Raw genomic sequence first — 21,611 nt, 5'->3', positions numbered from 1 at the left:
TTGAAATCTAGCAAGAACATTTTATAATACTACATTTCTATTGTTTTGTAATTAGCTATTAAAATTTATATAATATTTTTAACTGACGACATTGTATAGTCTTACTTTGGAGATTCTTAAATGTAGTGCGTGATACGCAAAAATCATTTAGATTTTTTTCTTTATTATTTTTCTGCTTTTTTGGAACTAATGTTCAAGGTGAAAGGATGACAGTTTGAGAAAACTTGCCTTAGGCTTTGTGGCTTCTTGGCGAATAACTACCCTCGTTCAGAGCCTATATATTGTTCACTATAATAAATCACTATACTAGAAATATAAAGTACATATCTTATAAATATAAATGATCCCCTAGTTACCCCTGTACACATTCAACCAGACCCTATTTGCTTATGCTATTCTTCGCTCTATTCCCAATAAACTAGGAGGTGTTATTGCATTAGTAATATCAATCCTCATTTTAACAATCACACCATTCTTCCACACCAGAAAAATACGAGTATGTATGCTCGGCCAAACCCGAAAATCAATTACTGATAAGTTATAGATAAACTGTTTCAATTTAACGTCCCACAATTATGACATTTATTCCAAGGGTGATGATGATGGAAGAATTGGTGGAATGAAAAGTGGGCGAAACGGAAGTACGCCGAGAAAAATCATGGACATGATGTCCACCACAAACTTACTTAGTCGGGAATGGAACCAGGGACCGCATGTACACGAGGTAAGCGCTCTATCACTGGCCGCTATAAATTATAAGTAGAGACAGGATGTTCAGGCATTGAAAACCCGGAAAATAGCCAGGCAAATAGGCACTTAAAATTTAAAAAAGTAAGTAGTAAAATAGGCACTAAAATGTAACTCGAAATAATGAAGATAAATCCTCATACAATTAAGAAAATTAAATGCAAGTCTTAGATAATGCTTGAAGAATATAGAAACGTACCTGTTCATTAATATCTTCTTTTACTCTAATTATAAAACCGAAGGTTGACATGCATTATATATTTTCCCAATGAAGTTTTATTTTGAAGAAAATGCATAGAATAGACAACATTAGCCACTAAAGCAATTATTTAGGCAATAAGGGGCAAAATAGGCAAAAATAAAATTGGCTTAAATTGAAACTATAAATAGGGGAGCTTGCCCCAGTACCGGACACCTAAGCATTTTTTCTATTTGCTTAAAACCAATCAACAAATCGATACAAGGAAACGCTGACAATAATCACAGCATTGATAATGATATAGTATAACAACAACATTTTTATTATAAGATTTGAACATTAAATTTTTCGATTTTCTGAAATGCTCAAAATGGCGTTGTTCAAAAAACTGTTCCCAGTAACGGACAGATTACTATAAATATCAAACCGAAAAGTGGTTGTGAATATGCAAGCAGATGTTACGTTATAGCTGTCAAATACAATTTATTTGCTATGTTAGTAGGTATTATATTATCCAGTTCTTACAATGTTAGCTGACAGGATGAGCTATATTAGTACTTTCAGTTCAAATTGCTCAGCAGCTCTCCGAACACTACAGTTTCCCGCTAACACACAATCCATAGCTTTCTTCATACTTTTTTCATCTCAGCGGTGGATCCAGGACCGACTTCTGTGTGTGTGTGTGTGTGGGGGGTAATGCATAGAATAGGCATAGAATACTACTTAGAGCTACTTTTAAGAGCTCCAAACTCTGGGATGGGTTTTATTTATATCTATATAAAATAAAATAAGTTTTTCCCGATCGCCTCCCTGGATCCGCTTCATCTCATTTCCCTTTCTTATATGTAAATGTAACCATCCTTGTGCCAAGTCCTGGAAAATAAATTCCACCCTAAATATCGTCTCAACTAAGACTAATTAGGTATTTCTTCTGTCCGGTACTGGGAACATACGGTGTGTCCGGTACTGAAGACCACACGATCTATTAGAAAACATTATTACCAACTAGACACCATGGAAATTTTAGTTAATGCTTCCACACTGAACGATTCTTTAATTATTAAAAGTATTATGAGAGTAAAATAAATTTACTTCTCTTACGTGAAGAGGGTGAAAATATTCTGTAAAATTTATATGCGTAATGCAAAACAACAGCGACGACCAGTTTTTAGCTACTTACATGAGACTGGCGCGCACGACAGACAAGTAGAGCCAAATATTTACCCCTGTTGATAAATACTACAGATGCATGTAGAACAGCTATTGCTCACTAGCATCGGAATGCTAAAACTACTACTGTCCGGCACTGGGAACAATCCGGTACTAGGGTAAGCTCCCCTATAACCTCATAACATCCGGTCACTAGTTATAAGTAAAAGCAAGTAAAAACCTGGTCTGATCATCTGTCTCTAAGCAACATTAACTTTGATTAAGTATTAGCCCTACCTACTGGTCCAATTTGGTAGGGCTCGCGAGGTTGGTTCACAGGGTTCTGGGTTCGATTCCCACTGGGAGAGGGTTTAAAAAATTGAACGCATTACGATGGTTCTGATTTCATCTTAAAACTTTAAGTCCATATCTCATACAGCTTCGGTGCTGAGACGGACTCTAATCTTCAAATCCAACCAGTCCATTAAGCGTTGTGTTTTCCATATTCACAAAAAAAAAAAAAAAAACATTGTTCAGTTGAATTACTAAACAATAGAATTTATAACTTGATTACATTTTCGTTGTTTAATTAGAAAACTTAATTCAAAGCTAGCAACACTGAAAGTGTTCCTGCACTTGAAAAGTGACAATAAGAATTAGAGTATGAAAGAAAAAAGATGCCATTAAAGTAAAGCGTTTATGAGCTTCTTTGAAAAGGGTTAACACAAGTATAAGTATATGGGACTTTTGAATGAATTGCAAATGTTTTACACATATATTGTAGTAGACATAGTGGCTTCTGCCGGCTTTTCTTCTTTTTCTTTTATTTAAAAAAACAACAGGAAAAGAGTTCGATTTCTTATGCTCCACTTAGAGGCACTGTTCCTCCCCTGCCTTCCCCCCGCGCCGCCTACCGGGATCTTTCTTTCTCGCACAGGTGGACTTGAGAGAGACTTGTAGAAGCAAATCGTGACCGCCAAGTGCATATTATAACTAGAGGGAGAAGAACATTGTTAAGGGAAAAAAAAAGAGGAAAAGGATTAACAACTAGACTGGGTTGATTGTTGCCAGTCGTACAGGAGAAGGGAGAGAGATGAAAGAGGGGAGAATCGAAGTGGATACCTATCGCAATAAAAGCGCACAACCTTATAGGACATCATAACATTTTGCAAGTAGCCACATCCCAGTGAGGACGTTAAATAAGCTGCTGGACTATCATCTGGTGTGCGTGTAACGAACGCTAGAAAAACAAAATGGCAAATGCCCAGTTATTGTGGACCCTTGCGGTCATCTGTACCGCTTTAGGCATTGTAACAGCCAAAATATCGCCTTTACCATCGTCATCAACGGTGAACAAAGAAACTTCATTGCATAAAGAACAAGTGACAGACAACGGTGATGACGAAGTAGAAGGAAGAGGCATGGATTCATCATCATCATCATCATCATCCTGGAGTGACTTGAAAATGATGTATAAAATTTATAGTGAATGTATTACTAAAGGGACTGATGTGATGCCGTGTCTCAAGACGAAAGCTGTTGTGGCTGCAGATAGGGCACTAAGAATGGACTATATTAAATTAACAGATAGTATTACTCTTGTTAAAGCACCAACCGCTGGAGACTCAGCTACTCCGGAAGGAAAAATGCTTTCGGAGAAGGACCTTGAGGCTAATTTACCCCGAAGTGAAGAGGCTCGAGAAGAAAAATTGGACGAAATGTTTTTGGATCGCATTTACAAATTCTTGAGGACCAGGACAGTACAATTCAGACTTGCAGATCTTACGGAAGGCGTAGACAACATTAGTGAAGGTGAGTTTTTTTAAAAATTTATTGTTATATTAATTGGTGAATTTTAATTTCTTATATTAACGGGGCACGGTGGCTCAGTGGTGGAGCGTGGGGTCCCTGGTTTGATTTCTGGTTAAGTAAGTGTGGATTTTCTCGGGGTACTCCCATTTTCTGCCACATGCTCATTCCACCAATTGTTTCATTGCCATTCACTTGCCTTAACCATTGTTCCCTTAGCCTAAAAGACATAATAATGGGACGTTAAACTGAAAGATTTCACTTCATTAATTTCTTATATTGAAATTCTCAGTTCATATTTTGCTGATTGCATTTCATAGTATCCTTTTCATATTTTTTTTTTCTCTCTCTCAACAATTTGTAATATTCATGGACAGCTACTATATCTGTATTTAATTAAGGAAAACGTTTATAGAAAATATGAAATGAAATATTTCAGTTTTATCTTGTACGTCTATGCCCTTTAGGCTAAGGGAGACAGATGATTAATTAAAGTGAATTATTGTAAAATAGTTAGTGGAAAGAGAAAGTTGGGGGAAACAGGAAAACCTCGGGTGAACCCACGCATATTATGTTATCCATTAAAAAATCATAACTTAATATCGAACCAACGATTTCTTACACTAGAGATGAGTTGTTTACCATTGAACCACTGTGTACTAAAAAGACGTTGGTAGATTGAAGTTCAATATTCCTTTTTAACACCGAAACTATATGGGACAAGATCTATTTCTTCATGTTGGATACATTTTTGTAGTCGGTTTAATATTTGAGGCAAACAAGTATTCGAACTAATGACCATCACACAAGAAGAAGAGCCGCACACTAGTAACTTGGCCCTATAGAACCAAAAGAGACTGGGAAAACAAGGTACCTTCTCACCAAAATGTAGGCTACTTGTGTCAGTAATTTCTATGTAGGAAAATTAATTTTGATATATTTGCAATATACATAAAGAGAGAAAGAAGGAAAAAAAAGAAAGGAAAAACTTTCTAGAAGATAGTACACTCAATTAAGATTATTGTTTTCGAAGTTAAAAATAATAGAATTGTATTAATATGTATCTCTTTGTGGCAACTGGTTTCCTGTGCGCCTAATCCCGGGTTCGATTTCCGATGGGAGAACTTTGTCCCATTTACAAGTCCGAGTATTGTTATTATTACTCCGTAAATTGCCCTTTTCTATAAGTTTTGTCCATTTCCTGCGTGGGCAACTTATAAATACTTTTCATTGTATTTATTATAATATCGTGAGATTCTGCAGCTTAATACGAAATCCCTCTCTAGAAAATAAAATCTCAAACTCTCGGTAGACATGTGGCTAATTCTTGTGTATTTCCTATGTCTAAATAACAAAATGTAAATGGGGGCCGCGGTGGCTCAGTGGTACAGCGATCACATCTGGTGCATGGGGTCCTTGGTTCGATTCCCGCTCGCGCCAAGTGAGCTTTGTGGAGGACAAACACCATGTATTGGGTTTTCTCGAAAGTCTCCCGTTTCCTCCCACTTTCTTCATTCCATCGTTTCTCATCATCACGTCTCCTTTAGCCTAGTCGGTATAATCGTGGGACGTAAAACAAAGATTTCATTTCATTTTTTATAAATTGTAGATGTCGCTTTTCATATAGCTTTCACTGTTGAAAAGGAACTTTGAACTACAAAATGAATTGACCATGAAACGAAGGAAGGAATTGAAGTCCCCTGGCAAAAGAATCCGCAACTGGCTATGGCCAGGCACACGTCTTTTGGTTGTATGGTGTAAGGTCAATATTTAGACTTTAATTGCTGATAATTCTGGTTCTTTAGATTGGAATTCACTGCCTCTTAATTTATTTAATCTTCTAATTTGAATGTGTGATTTGAGGAAGGGAAACATTCCGTTTAGCTGATTTTGAGAAAATATGAACAAACTTCTGGCCATATTTCTTTTGTTCTTTACGTCAGTATGTCATTGAATACTTGTCAAAATAATGTAATTGTAAAGTTTATTTCCCGAAAGAACTGTAATAGCTGTTATACTATTCAAAACACATAGCAATGTTTCATTTTCGCAAAATTGGAATGATTCTCTCAGTGGTAGAGCGTTCATGGGGTCCCTGGTTCGATCCCAGCTGGCGCCGTGTGGACTTTGTGGTGGACAGACACAATGCTCGTGGGTTTTCTTGAATTTCTCCCGTTTCCTCCCACTTTCTTCATTCCACCATTTCATTCATTTCTCATCATCACCGTCTCCTTTAGCCTAACCTGCATAACGTGGGACGTAAAACTTAAAGATTTCATTTCATTTTTCATTTTTGGAATGATTCTCGTTTTCAAATAGCACGTTCAGTTGACCTATAGTGCGTTCCTTGTGGTTAAATGCTTTACAATACAGCTTTTGTTAAAAGAAATTACAATTTCGATTCCTGTTGAGAGTCTATTTAGTTCTAGTTCTATATTAATATGTAAACATAGGATCAATGCAATGGCGGATCCAGGGGGCGATTGGGCGATTGCCCTCCCAGAAGTGAAAACCTTCTTATTTTTTATATATAAATAAAACCCATCCTAGAGTTTGGATCTCTTAAAAGTAGCTCTAAGTAGCAGTATCACCACCACCCCCGAGAAGTCCGTCCTGGATCCGCTCCTGGATCAATGAGGCTTCAGTGCTCGAGAATAACGTAAAACCACAAACTAACCAGATGATTGCCTCCTGCGGTGGTGGATTTAGAAGGTAGAAACTGGGGGAGCCACCCTGAACCCAGACTATAATAGGTATATTATGAGTTTACTATAAACTTTCAAAAATATATAAATAATACCTTAAATTATTTTTGTCACTCAAAAAACCGAGGGTCCTGAGCTCCCCGGCCTAGAGCTAGATCCCCCACTAATGGTGCTGAGACAAGTATAGTCTTCATCCGAAATTAAACATTGGATGATGTACTATAACCATGGCAGGGGCGGATCTAGACTGAAAGTTTGGGGGGGGGGCGTCGTTCGAAGTCAATAGGGTTTATCTTACATTTATAATACAAAGGAGAAAATTTTTAGGATAGGTTTTATTTTTAAAATAAAAAGTATCCTATTCTGGGGGTCGATCACCCCAATCGCTCCTCCCTCGGATCCACCCCTGAACCATGGTGCTAAAGTAGAGAAACATGTTGAATATGTACACTGAAAGTAAGGATTATTATAATTTATTTTATAATATTAAATTTAAAGAATAGTCTATTTTAGATGTCCCGTTTTCAAAAATTGAAAAAAAAATGAAATTTGAAATTTTACTTCCCATCGGTATGTTTTTATATTGAAGAAGGCGAATGAATAATGAAAATGAATGATTGTGAATTAGTTTACGTAATGTTCACCACAAGTCACATGGATTGGGATCGAACCAGGAACACTTCACACCAAAGATGAGCGTTCTGGCATTGAACCATTGTGATCCAAATTTGTATTCTATTTCAATCTCTAAAAGGGAAGTATTGTTGTTTCGAGGCAGACAGTATTAAATTTAATCTTCTATTAAGATAATCTTCACTGAAATTTTAAAACTAGCTTCCATGCCACTCGGGGAGAATGCATTTTAAATCTTATGGCTAAGTAAAAAGCATCTTACGACATTCTGGAAGAAGTAAAGACATTTTGGAACATTGAAAGTACGTAAAATGACGGGATAAGTTTGGAACGGGGGGCGGGGGCGGGCAAAATCAGGGAAAAAAGATGGAAAGAAGGAGCCTGTTTTCGAATTTTGTGACCCCTTCTTTCGATCTTTTTCTAGGAGGCCCAAATATTAATGCTTGCGCCCCCAGAAAAAATATCTAAGTTACGGCGCTGAAAGTAAACAATCAATTTTATTTAAACAATAACTTTAATGGACTTTCATTACCTTATGTCTTAACCAATCTTAGATATCTGCTTTTTGTTTACATTTGTGTTACGAAGAATGGAAAAGTTATACTCCAGAATTAGTAGGGTGTGACGTGCGGGTTACTAATATTTCCTGTTGACAATAACAGTACTATAGTCTGAGACAGGAAATTCTGTGGTTCAAGGTCATTCAATGCTAATGCGATGTTGCTACGTACGAATAGCATCAGTAAGCTTTGTAGTATTGTCAGTAGGTGACAGGGTAAAAAGCTAAAAACAAAAGAGAGCTTTACGTGGCAGTACAATAACTTAGGCCAGCAAAGGAAGTAAGGAATGAACCAAATTATACAAATGCATATCGGTGACTGTTACTTTTGATTATTTGATCAATAAAAAAAAAAAAAAAAAAAAAAAAAACCTTCATAGAGATTTTCAAGTAAAGGGAGTAATAAGCTATTTGTAATCCTAGTTTAACAGTTCAACATTGTGTAGTTCTTGATTTATACTTTTATTCAATATTATTTATAATTTTTGATAGATGTATATGGAGAAGCAGTGGCGTATTTACGATTTTGTTTCGGGGGGGCTTTGCTAACTTTGGGGGAAGGCTTTGCCTGAAAATGTGAAAATTCTGCAAGATATTTCATATACTTTACTCTAGTAAGTAAGATTTCGGGGGGCTTAAGCCTGGAAGCTCTCCCCCCTAAATACGCCACTGTGGAGAAGTATTCTGATTTCTTTGATAAGAATTGAGACATTTGAGACACTAAAATCAAATCAAAAATTGAGTTTTTTATTAATTCTTTACGTTATCAACTTACACAGCTTAGATAATTCAAATTTAGGCAAAAATTATCACCAAAGATAAAAATTTTAAGGAAAATATGACAACTGGAATATACGAAAATTCCATACCTACAATTAAGCTATAGGTACAGATATAGAAGTCGAAATAAATTGAGTAGTTAAAAAAAAAAGCATCGTGGAAGGATTTAGGATCTAGGAAGATCAGCATAATTGTTTTATATCATAATAACAATTTTCGTTCTGTATTATCAATATTAAAATCGTATTAACTCAAACATTAAACAAAAAATGTTAAGCATAACAGAATAGAATTAATACTTTTATTATAGCCATTAATATTTTCATTTAATTCTCAGAAACAAAAATTAACCTGTTTATGTTTGTTTGAAATTTTAAATGATAAAATAACAGTAATGATATGATGGAAGTGCAAACGGTAACTTTTTATTACCTGCTTTAAAGATGTCTGCATTAAGATACACTTCTTTCGTTTATTTCTCTTGCATGTGCCCTATAAGGAAGTCACAGCGACGGTAAACAGATGGCAAATTTAAAACGTTTGTTCATGGTCGTCGTTAAACTTATTTCACCTGATAAATATAGCGTTACAACAGTGCTTTATTTAAAATTAATATTAGTGTTTGTACTTTTTAACTTTAGTACGCGGTAGTTCACTAAGAAATATTGTGAATAACAAGGGCGCCGATCTTGGGGGGTCCGGGCCCCCTAAAGCTCATATGGACCCCCATGTATTTTAATGAATATTAATTTTTTATATGTATTTGTTATTGTTATACGTATTTTTTTTATGAATGGGCCCCCCTAAATTTACAGAGAAATCGGCGGTCTTGGTGAATAATATCTCATACAGTATCGAACGTGAAAGACTTTGAAACTCAAATACAGTACTTTGTAATAAATCCCATTTGATTAACATTATTTTCGATTATATTCTCGGGCTGATCAGAACTATAGGTAATTCTATTTGGCCTGGTCTTGGGTTCAATTCTTGATAAGGTTACTTGTTTCGAAATAAAACCCAACTTGAATCACACATTAAGCAGAAGGACTTCTCCCATACGAGTACTTTCGGTCAGGGGCGTCATTTGATAAGACCAGGGACAATTGCCCTCTTGAGTTTTAGAAACATTTTTTTTTTAAGCAAATTGCATACTAACATACTAAAAAAAATCCGTCAAAGTTTTATGTCAGTGAACATCCTTGCCCCTTCCTCCGTGGCAAAACCTGAAATGATGTTAGTGCGTTCCGTACACAAAAAGGATATTAAATATCCATGAATTGATTCAATCAATAGTAATTACTATAAATAGTATTTTACAAATTATTTTAAATCTAAGTATTGTATTATTTTAAACCTAAGTATATTGTACTCAAATGCCCTGTCTTGCTTTAAATGTAAAACAGGGAAAGTACAAATAGCTAATATATAAATTAGAAATATTAAAAAAAACATTTCATTTATTGAAAAAATATATTTAATAATTAGAAGTTTATATCCTAATTACGTTTTCCAAAGAAAATTTTTATAATGTTCTTAGTAATTATGAAATGAAATGAAATGAAATCTTTAAGTTTAACGTCCCACGGTTATGCCTGTGAGGCTAAAGGAGACGGTGATAATGAGAGAAACGGTGGAATGAAGAAAGTGGGAGGAAACTGGAGAACCCCGAGAAAACCCACGAGCACGGTGTTTGTCCACCACAAAGTCCACACGGCGCGAGCTGGGATAGAACCAGGGACCCCAAGCACCGGAGGTGAACGCTCTACCGCTGAGCCACTACGACCCCCTCTTAGTAATTATCTTTTTATAACAATTAAATAAAATATCTTATAACAATACCTCACAGAAATCAGTAATGTTGTGATATTTGGCATATATTAGCAATCCTAACTGTGGGGTGAGCAATAGCGAAGCAGGAAAAATATATGATACACATTGTCTTATGGTGGGGAGGCATAGTGCCCCAGTGGAACAGCATCTACCTCTGATGTGTGGGGTCCTTGGTTCGATCTCCGCCAAATAATCGTTTGGTAACAACATTGTGTTCCTTGATTTTCTTGGGGTACTCCTGTTTCCTCCTACTTTATCATTCCACTAATTTTTTCATCACTATTCAATTGCCTTAATTATCGTCCGCCTTGGCCTACAGGCATAAACGTAGGAGCTGAAACTGAAAGATTTCATTTCATTTCCCTTTCTTTGTATTACGGTTTGAGACACCATGCTCGCCAGACAGTAAAGGTGCTAATCTTTCCTCCTTGATATTTTCTTTTCTTTTTCTTTCTTTTTTCTTTTCTTTTTCTTTTCTTTTTTCTTTCTTTTTCTTTTCTTTTCTTTTTTCTTTCTTTTTCTTTTCTTTTCTTTTCTTTTTTCTTTCTTTTTTTTGAACACATGGAGTCAAAAGTTAGGTTACAGAGGAATATTTCAACAGAACGGTAGCCTTCCTTATTACAAGTTTAATTGTCCGTGAATGGTTGGGTGTCAAATCTCTTGACGCATGGATTGGTTGAACATGGTTCTGTTGAATGGCCACCACGGTCTCCAGACCTAATACCGATGAATTTCTCTCTTTGATGCAGTGACGGATTTTGAGAGAAATCCCATCCGTGAGAATAGGAATTTCTGCTCTGTGAGTTAAGGGACGAGGACTCGCTTAGTTTATTAATTCTTGCTTATATGTCGTTTAAAGAAGAATTGAGATATTTGGTGGATTTTCTTCTCATGACTTGTGACAATAGAATTTGGATTTGGCCGATGTACCTTTTCTCAATGTGGGGTTATTTAAAAGCTATTACCTACTCAGTTGACATTCAGAATACACATCATCTGAAAGAATGCATTTAGCAATGTATTGACAAGATTTTCTCAGAGAAATGGAAGCCTTGCTTACACACATGCATTGATGCTAAAGTATACGCATCGACCAAACATTATACGTCTCTAAGTAACCTGACTTTTGCCTCACCATGTATTCTAGAAGTAAAAAAAAAAAAAACTTACTTTTTTAAAAACATTTTCTCTTGTTTTAGAAATCTATATTATAAAATTGTAAATGACTATATTTGTGACTCTTAAACTTTTGAACCACCAGACCGATCTCGATCAAATTTTTGACGTAAATGTAATATTGGCATGGGAGTGTTTTTGGCTATTCACTTTGACGGTTGATGTTAGGGGAGAGGGAAGAGAGGGACTTATAAAAAAATAAATAAAACTTAGTAACTCTTGAACCAAAGGACCAATCACGATCAAATTTTCAACATAGATTATGTTCGTGTGTGGCATAAATTTTTCCGTTTCACTTTGACGAAACAACATAGGGGAGAGGGAGGAGGGCCAGATATACAAAAATCAATAAACATAAAAATAAAAGTGACCATGTTCGGGAGTTAACAACTCTTGAACCACACGACCGATCTCGATCAAAATTTCAACATAGATAAGGTTCAGACCTGGGATGATTTCATCATTTTACTTTGACGGCAGAATATAGGAGAGAGGGAACATATATGTAAAAAATAAAAATAAAAGTGACTGTCTTTGTGATTTTATCACGCTTAAACCACCCGACCGATCTTAATCTAATTATCAACATAGATGAGGTTCGGACCTGGGGTGGTTTTTATTATATCCTTTTGACGGTAGAACTTAGGGAATGGGGATGGGAGGGAGAGATATATAAAAATAAGTAAAACTTAACAACTCTTTAACACCGGACCGATCTCGATCAAATTTTCAACCTAGATGAAGTTCGAATCTGAGATGATTTTTGTTATATCATTTTGACGGTGTAACTTAAGGGAGGGGGAGAGACATTTGAAAATGATCGAAAATGACCGATATTATGTCAAATCTATAGTTTTTGGAGTCGCTGAGATAAACAGTAGTACTTCTAGTGCTGTTTAAATTCAAATTCAGCCCCGCAACTTGGGCGAGTGGGATATATATATATATATATATATATATATATATATATATATATATATATATATATATATAAATGATTGAAATGACCAATATCAGTGTCGAATTCATGCTTTTTGGGGTCGCTGAGATGAACAATGATACTTCCGATGCAGTGCCCCGCAACATGGAAGGAGAGGGATATATATATATATATATATATAAACACCGAAATTGACCAATATCAAAGAGCAATTTAGTAATAGTAAAAAGTGATTGACTAATGGAACATATTACTAGTTTTTCAAAGTTTAACCCAGTGAAGCTTGTAATTGATGCTAGTACAAAATAAACTACTAATTAAGGAATTTGGTTTACAAAAACTACTTTATCTACAGTATTTTCTCACTCTGCTAGTCCGTCCGGGAAACAAAATTCCCTAAAACTACTTCATGAACCACCATCCATTTTGACCAGGATATGGAAGTCGAAACGTAGGAATCCAATTCGTTGACGAAAGTGAATTCAAACCGGAAGTGGTAGAAATACACAATTTCTGGCTTTCACGATTTTTACTAGCTGCAGTATAGAAACGGAAATAGATAGCGAAAATTGGCTTGCTACAGTCAATTAACCGTCCAAAGAACACATTTTAATTCCATGTTTAAACTCGCTACTAAAACAGAAGTGATAGAAATTCGCTACAACTTCCGTTTACAATATTGAAATAGATACATAGAGCCAAAAATGGTACCAGACAGTGAGAAGCGGTTATTTTTATATTGATTTGGCGTTTTAAGAATAGGTCCCATCTTCTCTCTTAACTCTCTGTTCAAACCGGAAGTAGTAGCAATTCACTACTTCCGGTTTGAACGTTGATTGCTATAGAATATAAATGGTAATAGACAGCTGGAAGTGGTTTTCTGCAATCAATGAAATGTTCCAAGAATGTCCAAATGTTTTCATCACTCCAATCTCTCTACTAAAAAAAAAAAAAAAAAAAAATGGTGGAAATGTACTATCACTTCCGGTTTCAATGGTAATTGAGAAAACATCACTCCATAAAAGCCAAACTTCTTCACGTGGTGTACATGTGACACTGCTCCTTGCTTTCCAACTAGCTAAGATTATGAGATTTTTCTTCCTTCTTGCCTACAATGTGTCAACTAAGACTGTGACATTATGTTTGATTTGAAGGCGCATTCTTTCAGTATTGGAGAGTATATCGACAACAAGTGCATTTCGTTTAACGTTGTGAATTGGTGGTAGATTATCAAACTATGTGGTATAAAATTCTACAAATCCCGGAAATATTTGATCTATCAGTTTGGGTTTCAATAAAGAGATATCTATGAAGATGTAGAAAGATGTTCTTCGGATCCCAAATCAATACCCAGAAACTATTTATCGCTACCTTGTAGCGATTTTGTTCTACGGAGATCCATATTGAAATCCAGTTTTGTTTTTTTAGCACTTTCCATTGAAAGTGGAGAAATAAAAACGGAGATGAAAATTATTCCTGGGGACACTCAAATCAAATCAAACAGAAATTATTTCCCGCTTTGCCTTACCATTTTTATTCTGATATTTGCTGACAAAAGGATAACTATAGCCGTTCTCTAAATCTTGCAGTATTATCATATCGATGTTATAGCATAGTTTTCTAAAGTAATAAACTTGGCTTGAAGAAAGGAGAGAGAATAATGTAATTCTATAACCTTTTATTATAGGCAACCAAGGCTGGATTTAGGGGTGTACAAAGGTGCACGCGCACCCCCCTTCGTCGTAAATATACACTATCTAAAATGAGAAGCTAACAGTGAAAATAGCAATACTCCGAAATTTTCTGCCGTCATGTTTTCGTTTGGAACTTGAAAGAAAGCGGAGTTTTCTAAAAGCAATAGTTTAAGTCGATTTTCTGAAGATTGAAGGCAAAGGATTCACCAAGCAAAACAATATATATCATTTGTCAAGTAGGTAAGAAAACAGAAGCCAGGAGGAGAGAACATTTTATTCCTGCATAATACTTGCGACCCTCTTTAAAATATTTTCCTCCGTTCTATGCATCAGGGGTAAAGAATATTGCCACATGTCATTTGAAGAGTTTCAGTGTGATTGGTTATTTTGGTAGTTATTGGTGCACCCTCCCCCAGACAATCCTGGATCCGGCCCTGTAGGCAACCCTCATTTTTCTGCTGCTATGCAGGTTGCATACAAGTTATTGTTAATGAATTAGCTCCATTAACGAGTTCGGTCTGGTTAATTGCGCTAGCTATCTACTGAAAAAGGAAAGAAATCAAAAATTCGCTTACGTTCAAGAGGTATCGTGCAGAATAACGGAAGGACGAACTAACATTGCAAGGCTCACTAGTGTTATCTTAATATAGGCTATTTCACTGTGTACTAAGATCTAAATAATCATATAGAAAAATTTTAGCATTATTCCGAAATGGAGAATTAAAGTGTTAGCTAGTTTGATAAATTATAGTGAACTTGGTATGGGAAACGGCTCTTGGTATTATTCACAATGTATCCGTTTTCTTTCTCGTAAGAGTACTTAAAATGATCACACTTTTCTGTTTTCCAAACTTCCAAACTACATTAATTATAAGCATGAGAAGTTTTATAAAATGGCGATTTCCATTTGTCGATAGGAAACAGAGGAAAAAACAGTCCGAGATATCGAGAAGCAATTTCCTGATATTGATTGTGTTCAAACCAGTGTTCGAAGTGGGAAAAAAAAAAAAGCAGAGGCGTTATGTTTTATTTCAATTTTGACTCGACATACCGGCTAACTAAATGTTGAAGTACAGTGACGGTAGGTTGCCAAAAAGATTGTATTTCTCTTTACATAATGACTAAAAACCATTGGATAGTCTTTCTGTAGTTACGGAAGGGAGGGACATGGAAAGACTTTGATTCCCAGCCAACAACTCTGAAAAAATAAAATATCCTCTTATGTTGCATTATAGAGAAATGCTCGAAAACCGAGTTTTTATACCAACAATTTTCTGCGGGAAAACTGCCGGTTCCTCCATTCGACTGAAGGGTATTCCAAACAGCCAGAAGATCTGCCCATGCTCAAAACACGACATTTATATCCATTAAGACAAGAAGACACACACAAAATAAAAAATAAGCAATTCAATATGGCACATTAAACTATAATCTAGATTAACTTCTTTGAAGTCACTTCATTTTAAAAGCAAAAGGTAGAAAAAAGATTTAAAAAAAAATGTCGTTGTAGTCAACTTAGAGATTATTTGAACGTAAGAAATAAATTCTTCTTACGTGCAAAGCTATTCGTCAATTACGGTGTATAAAAATGGATTTACTAAAGGTATTTAGCATCTACTCTCCTTTGACGGTCTGTCTTGATCACTAAAAAATCCAGAGGCGGTATGGCATACCACCGCATACTGCCTCACTTCGACCACTGATTCAAACAATAGCTCTTATAATCCTTTACTAAAACTGAAACTGTCAGAAAATAATCAATTTCCGGTCTCATTGGGATCATCACAGACAGAAAGAGAGAGAGAGAGAGAAACGTTTATTGATAGCGATAGCAGGCGTAACTAAGGATATCCGCCACAGAAATGTCAAAAGCTCCCCCTCTTTCTACGCTCATGGAGGCATACGTAAAATTTATACAGCAATACAAAACATTTCTTTATTATTATTATTATTATTATTATTATTATTATTATTATTATTATTATTATTATTATTATTATTATTATTAAATTACACTGAACTAAAAAGTTTCTTAACAGATTCAATTTCTTTCTAAATAAATTCACACATAAAATGATCGCAAGTAATATATGAAAACTTACCAAAACCTCAGGAGTTTGCGGCAGGCCGTGGTGGCTCAGTGGTAGAACGTTCTCCTGCTGCTGCAAGGGTTTTTTTGGTTCGATCCCAGCTCGCGCCAAGTAAATTTTGTGGTGGACAAACACTGTGTGCGTTTGTTTTCTCGGGGTTCTCCCGTTTCCTCCCACTTTCTTCATTCCACCATTTCATTCAATTCTCATCATCAATGTCTCCTTTAGCCTAGCCGGCATAAGCGTAGGACGTAAAACTCAAAGATTTCATTTCATTATTTCAGGATTTTGCTTACAACTTTTCAAAGTTGTCTCTCTGGAAGAAGAATTCGTTAAAGAGAACGAAGAATAACTTTATGATTCACTGTCCCTAGAATAATTTCATCTCCAATTCCATATACCTCTTTCTTTTTTAACCGGATGTACTGGAGGTTTACTGCATTTAACGTTTCAATGTTTATTCCTACGGCACTTACAACTATTAGAACGAACACGGTAATAAAAGTCCAGAAATGATTTCTTGGATATAGAATCAAGATCCCGAGAACAGATTCCACTTCAACTCTCTCATTCTTCCATTGAAATCAGGCACGTAGCCAGGATTTCGTGAAGGGGGTAGGGAATTCCGTGACATGAAATACTGTGGTCATCACACCAGGGCTCGATCATTCTAAACTATTTTACTGGAATATATGTTGGTTCGTTCATCCAGGATTTCGTAATAGGGGGGGGGGGTTACATGAAATACAAAAGGCCCAGGAGCTCGAACGATCTAAACTACTTTGCTGACAACATATATATTGGTTTGTTAGGACAATAAAATGAGAATATGCTAGTAACTATTTTAATAAACTATGAAGAAATCTTGAGTAAAAGAACAAAAAAAGTATTTTTTTTCAATATTTACGTTCCTTCCTCTGTTCATTCAAATATAACTAAATTCCTTTTATTATGATCTCAACTACTATAAAAAGTGCATTTCACTATTATAAAAAAGTACATATTCAATAATATCTTGTAAAAAATTTTACAGTATCTCCGTTCCTTTCTCTGTTGAATTAAATGATAACAGAGCTTTCTTTCGACATAACTTTTTGTTCTCATTATTACGTCAACTACTATCAATTTTAAATAACAGGTTAAAGGAGCAGTAGAAAACTGTTTTTGAAATAACATGTTTGATAGTGTAGAGATGCGATGACGAAAAATCATGATAGAAAAATGTCCACACTGTTACAGAACTGTACTATGCTTTCGAAAGCTTTAAATTTCCCTAGTAGCAGAACTTTTCTAGAAATTTCCAATTCCCCGACTTGTCCAGGATATCCCGCTCATTCGCCACCATATATTGCAAGTAATATAAATCTCCTCATAAGAAAGAGTAAACAAAAGCTTGCTGTAGCTTTTTGCTTTTACGCTGATTCTTCTTTTTCTCGTTTCTTTTTGTTTTATCCTCCCTTAAATCTTTTCATTTCTGGTTTCGAAAGGGGGTCCGGACCCTCGGATCCCCCCTTGGCTACGTGTCTGACTGAAATCAATTAGGAGTATTACAATTTTCAATATTGGATTCTATTGGACAAAATCTCCCAAGTAGTAGTAACAAAACGGTTTTCAAGAAGATTGACTTACCAAACATTTTTTAACATATGTGTCAGTTCGCAAACAAATATAATCTCAAGAATTATTTGACGGATCACTTTCAATTTTGGTCAGAATATGGAGAATCTAAAGTTAGGAATGAGTCCGTTGATGGAGATGAAGCCATCTACGGGAAGTACTAGAAATCAACCACTTCCAGTTTTTTTTTATTAGCGTAATACAGTAAAAATAAATAATAGATAGCGAGAAGCTGGATTCTGCAATCAATTAAACATCTCAAGTATATATTCCTTCCTTACTCTAAATACTCTACTAGAACCGGATGTAGTAGAAAATACTACTACTTCCGGTTTCAATATTAATTGAGAACTATTACGTCATACAAAAACAAACTTCTTCACGTGATGTGTACTTGACAGTGTTACTTGTTTGATAATGATTCAGTGTTCTAAGAACAAGTTTTGTTTTCGACCATGTTCCTCTATTGAAACCGAAAGTGACAAGGTCATCTATTTCCGGTATCAATTTTGACTTTACAAAGCAGTAGCAGATATTGAAGGTAAAAATTGGGGATTCAGCCAGAAACCAGACTATAATAGATATATAGTGAGTTCAATATAAATTTGAAAAATATATAAGTAATAGCTTATTTTTTGTCACAAAAACTGAGAGGGGCCTAAGCCCCCGGTCCTTATCTAGATCCGCCACTGCTTCATAGTTAAGAAAACTATTATACTTGTATACTCATGAACAGGAGCGTCATTTCGGCTTTTGCGTGGGGGGGGGCAAGACCCCTTGATATAAGTAAAATTTCGCATTTTTCACTGATTTACTACTATTTTATTGATAAAACTATACAAATCTCAAACTCAGGGGGGGCAATTGCACCTCCCTGCCCCCCCCTAAATGACGCCCCTGCTCATGAAATGAAATTCACTTGTTTAATTTTTGAAGTTTCCAATCATGATTTGTATTGGCGCAAAATTCACCAAGAAGCTCATACCATAACGATTTGCGGCAACGTAACACCAAACTTGAGTTTTAGTGTGCGATAGTAGTCACCAAGGACGTCATTTGGGAATGGCCTGGTTGTCAATTCCTTTCCTGAGTTAGAGAAACACATGCTCCCTAATAAATTGTAAACTAATATACTAATTAACAATGTGAAACTATTATGTCAGTGAACAATCTTACCTTCTCCTAGCAAAATTTGAACTGATGCTACTGGTAGATAACAGTTATGGTTAACTATTGCAATTTCCCTGATGCATTGTGATTCGCAAATTTCGCGAGAACCTTTACAAAGTGACACAACATATCTTATGACCGTCCACAAATTTGTAAATCTTCGTAACTTGAATGCAATTTGCTTGGTAAAAGGAAAGAAAAGATACAGTTTGGTCAAGGAAAAAAAAATCTCAGGATATCTTGTAGAAAAAAATAATCAAAATAGTTTTAAACATTTGAATTTATTTAATTGAAGGCGCAGCCGAATCAGGAAAGTACTACATACTTCTGCATTAGACAGTCTTTATACGTGATTTGAACGATTATGTTGAGTAACTTTAGGTGATACTTTTTTTAATTTTTTGGTGTAGCAGATTACGATACAACAAGAAAAATGTTTTATTTTAATTTTTCCAGAGCTTTCACTTCGATAAAACAAACATTATTTCAATTTCTGTAAATCGTTTTTTTTTTCTTCCGATTTACAGAAATTTGGAAATAATCTTTAAGTCCTATCTGCTGAACAGAAAGTAAAACTGGGGAAAAAATACACACATACTTAACTTGCATTAATATGAAGCATGGAAATTACTTTACTATTTGGAAATTAAAAGTAATTCATTAATCTTTCAATTTAGAACACAGCTATCCTCTATATTAAAAGAAATTATGGTGAAACGGTCAGAGATTCTAGTCTGTAAAAGAAGATATAAAACAAATTTTTAGTCTGCTGGGTATCCATTATCCACTTATGCGAGGCGGTAAATTTTAGTTTTGTCACATAAAATTACATTTAATATTAGTAATACTGGTTGCTGTTTCTGTGCCTTCATCCGGATGTACGCTGCAGGTTTAACATTTAACAACTTTATTGTCATTATTTTGAGTCTGCCCACCCACAAATATGTGCATTATAATGCTCAGATTACTACTTGTTATTCACATGCACGCAAAATTTTGCAAGGACTGTTACTGAATTTGACCCCTTGTCAATTTAGGAATAATTATGTTAACCCGACATATTTTTTTTAGTTGCAGATAAAACGTCTTAGTACTGTAATTTTAAATCAGAAAATTGCTTTGCTCGTTAGCGACATCTACTGATGTCAAGCAAGCAAGTGACAGCACTGGCAGCGACATCTATTAATGTGAATGACCTGTATCCAAGGGGGGATGTGGGCCGGCCCACCTAAATTTTTACTGCTCCCCTAAAAGTTTCACTGTAGGCTTGCAAATGAACTATAATATGGTGAGGAAATATAATATGGTTAAATCGTACCCCCAACCCCCTAAATTTTTGGGCTGGATACGGAAATGAAAATGAAATGAAATATTTAAATTTTACGTCACACGTTATGCCGGTTAGGCTAAAGGAGACGGTGATGATGAGTAATGAAATGAAATGGTGGAATGAAGAAAATGCGATTAAACGGGAGAACCCCGAGAAAACCCACACACACGGTGTTTGTCCAACACAAGGTCCATTTGGCGGTGGCTGGGATCCAACCCGGGACCCCAAGCACCAGAGGTGAATGCTCTACCACTGAGCCACCGCGGTCTTGGCTGGATACGGGCCTGTGAAGTGATACGTTTGCCGTTTGTAAATACAGTAATATTTCCGAAGTATGATATTTTTTTCTGTTATTTATGCAATTGTTTATGTTTACTCCTATTGATACGCAACAAAAATAAACTGATACAAGTCACTTCATACCTCATATATAAAAACAAATATTTGTATGTTTCTTTGTTAGTACGTTTGTCCAGTATACAAATTCAAAGCGTTGGATTCGCATACGTAAATTATGGTAGTAATTTTTATATTTTTTTTCTGATATTAGAAACTGGAAACGTCTAATAACAGTTTCATAACATTTATTTTAAATAATTCAATAAATGTTAATTTCAAAATGTCTCTTCTTGATCAGACGAGATGCATAACACATGAAATTTTTATTGTTTAAATTTTAATAATCCTAACTTTTCCTCTCTAACTTAGTCTCTATGTTTATTATGTGTGGATGAGCGACTGTATTCATTTTTCTTCTGCTCATCTGTTCTGGTACATGATTTACTTTTCTTTTCGGGTTGATAACGGAATCGCAGAACGATTTATTTCTGTGTTACAATGAAAGATGCTCGAACTCACGCTCATGAGTTCTAAACTCATGCTTACCAACCTCAACCTCACGAAGTGAACGTAATGTCAAAAGGATGTTAAGAGCGTGAGGTTCAGTGAGCGTGATGTCAATAGGAAGTCGTCAGCATAAGGTCGAGTGAGGGTGATGTCGAAAGAATGTGAGAGTGAGATTGAGTAAGCACGACGTTGAAATGGTGTCAGCGTGAGGTCGAAATGGTTTGATCATGTGGTCGAGTGAATATAATGTGATGCATGGCTGTTGTTACTTAGGCTGAAGTGAAACACTGTGCTTTCCAGGAGGTTCAGCATCCACCCTACAGCCATTGCAACT

At 35.5% G+C, this 21,611-nt stretch overlaps 1 protein-coding gene across 1 annotated transcript in view; it reads left to right on the top strand.

The window, feature by feature from the left end:
* Positions 1–3,063: 3,063 nt before the first annotated feature.
* The window catches only part of LOC145666889 (uncharacterized), a 35,351-nt gene continuing 16,803 nt past the window's right edge, over positions 3,064–21,611 (top strand). Inside the window, exon 1 of the mRNA XM_081734474.1 lies at positions 3,064–3,907. Within this exon, the coding sequence (XP_081590600.1) occupies positions 3,349–3,907 (559 nt within the window). The 5' untranslated portion in view covers positions 3,064–3,348. The remainder of the gene's footprint in view (positions 3,908–21,611) is intronic.

The sequence above is a fragment of the Thermobia domestica genome, chromosome 12 (genome assembly GCF_964235325.1).
Source record: "Thermobia domestica chromosome 12, izTheDome1.hap1.1, whole genome shotgun sequence".
NCBI lineage: Eukaryota > Metazoa > Arthropoda > Insecta > Zygentoma > Lepismatidae > Thermobia > Thermobia domestica.
The sequence above is the reverse complement of the archived record's forward strand: the minus strand, read 5'-3'. Positions and strand labels throughout refer to the sequence as shown.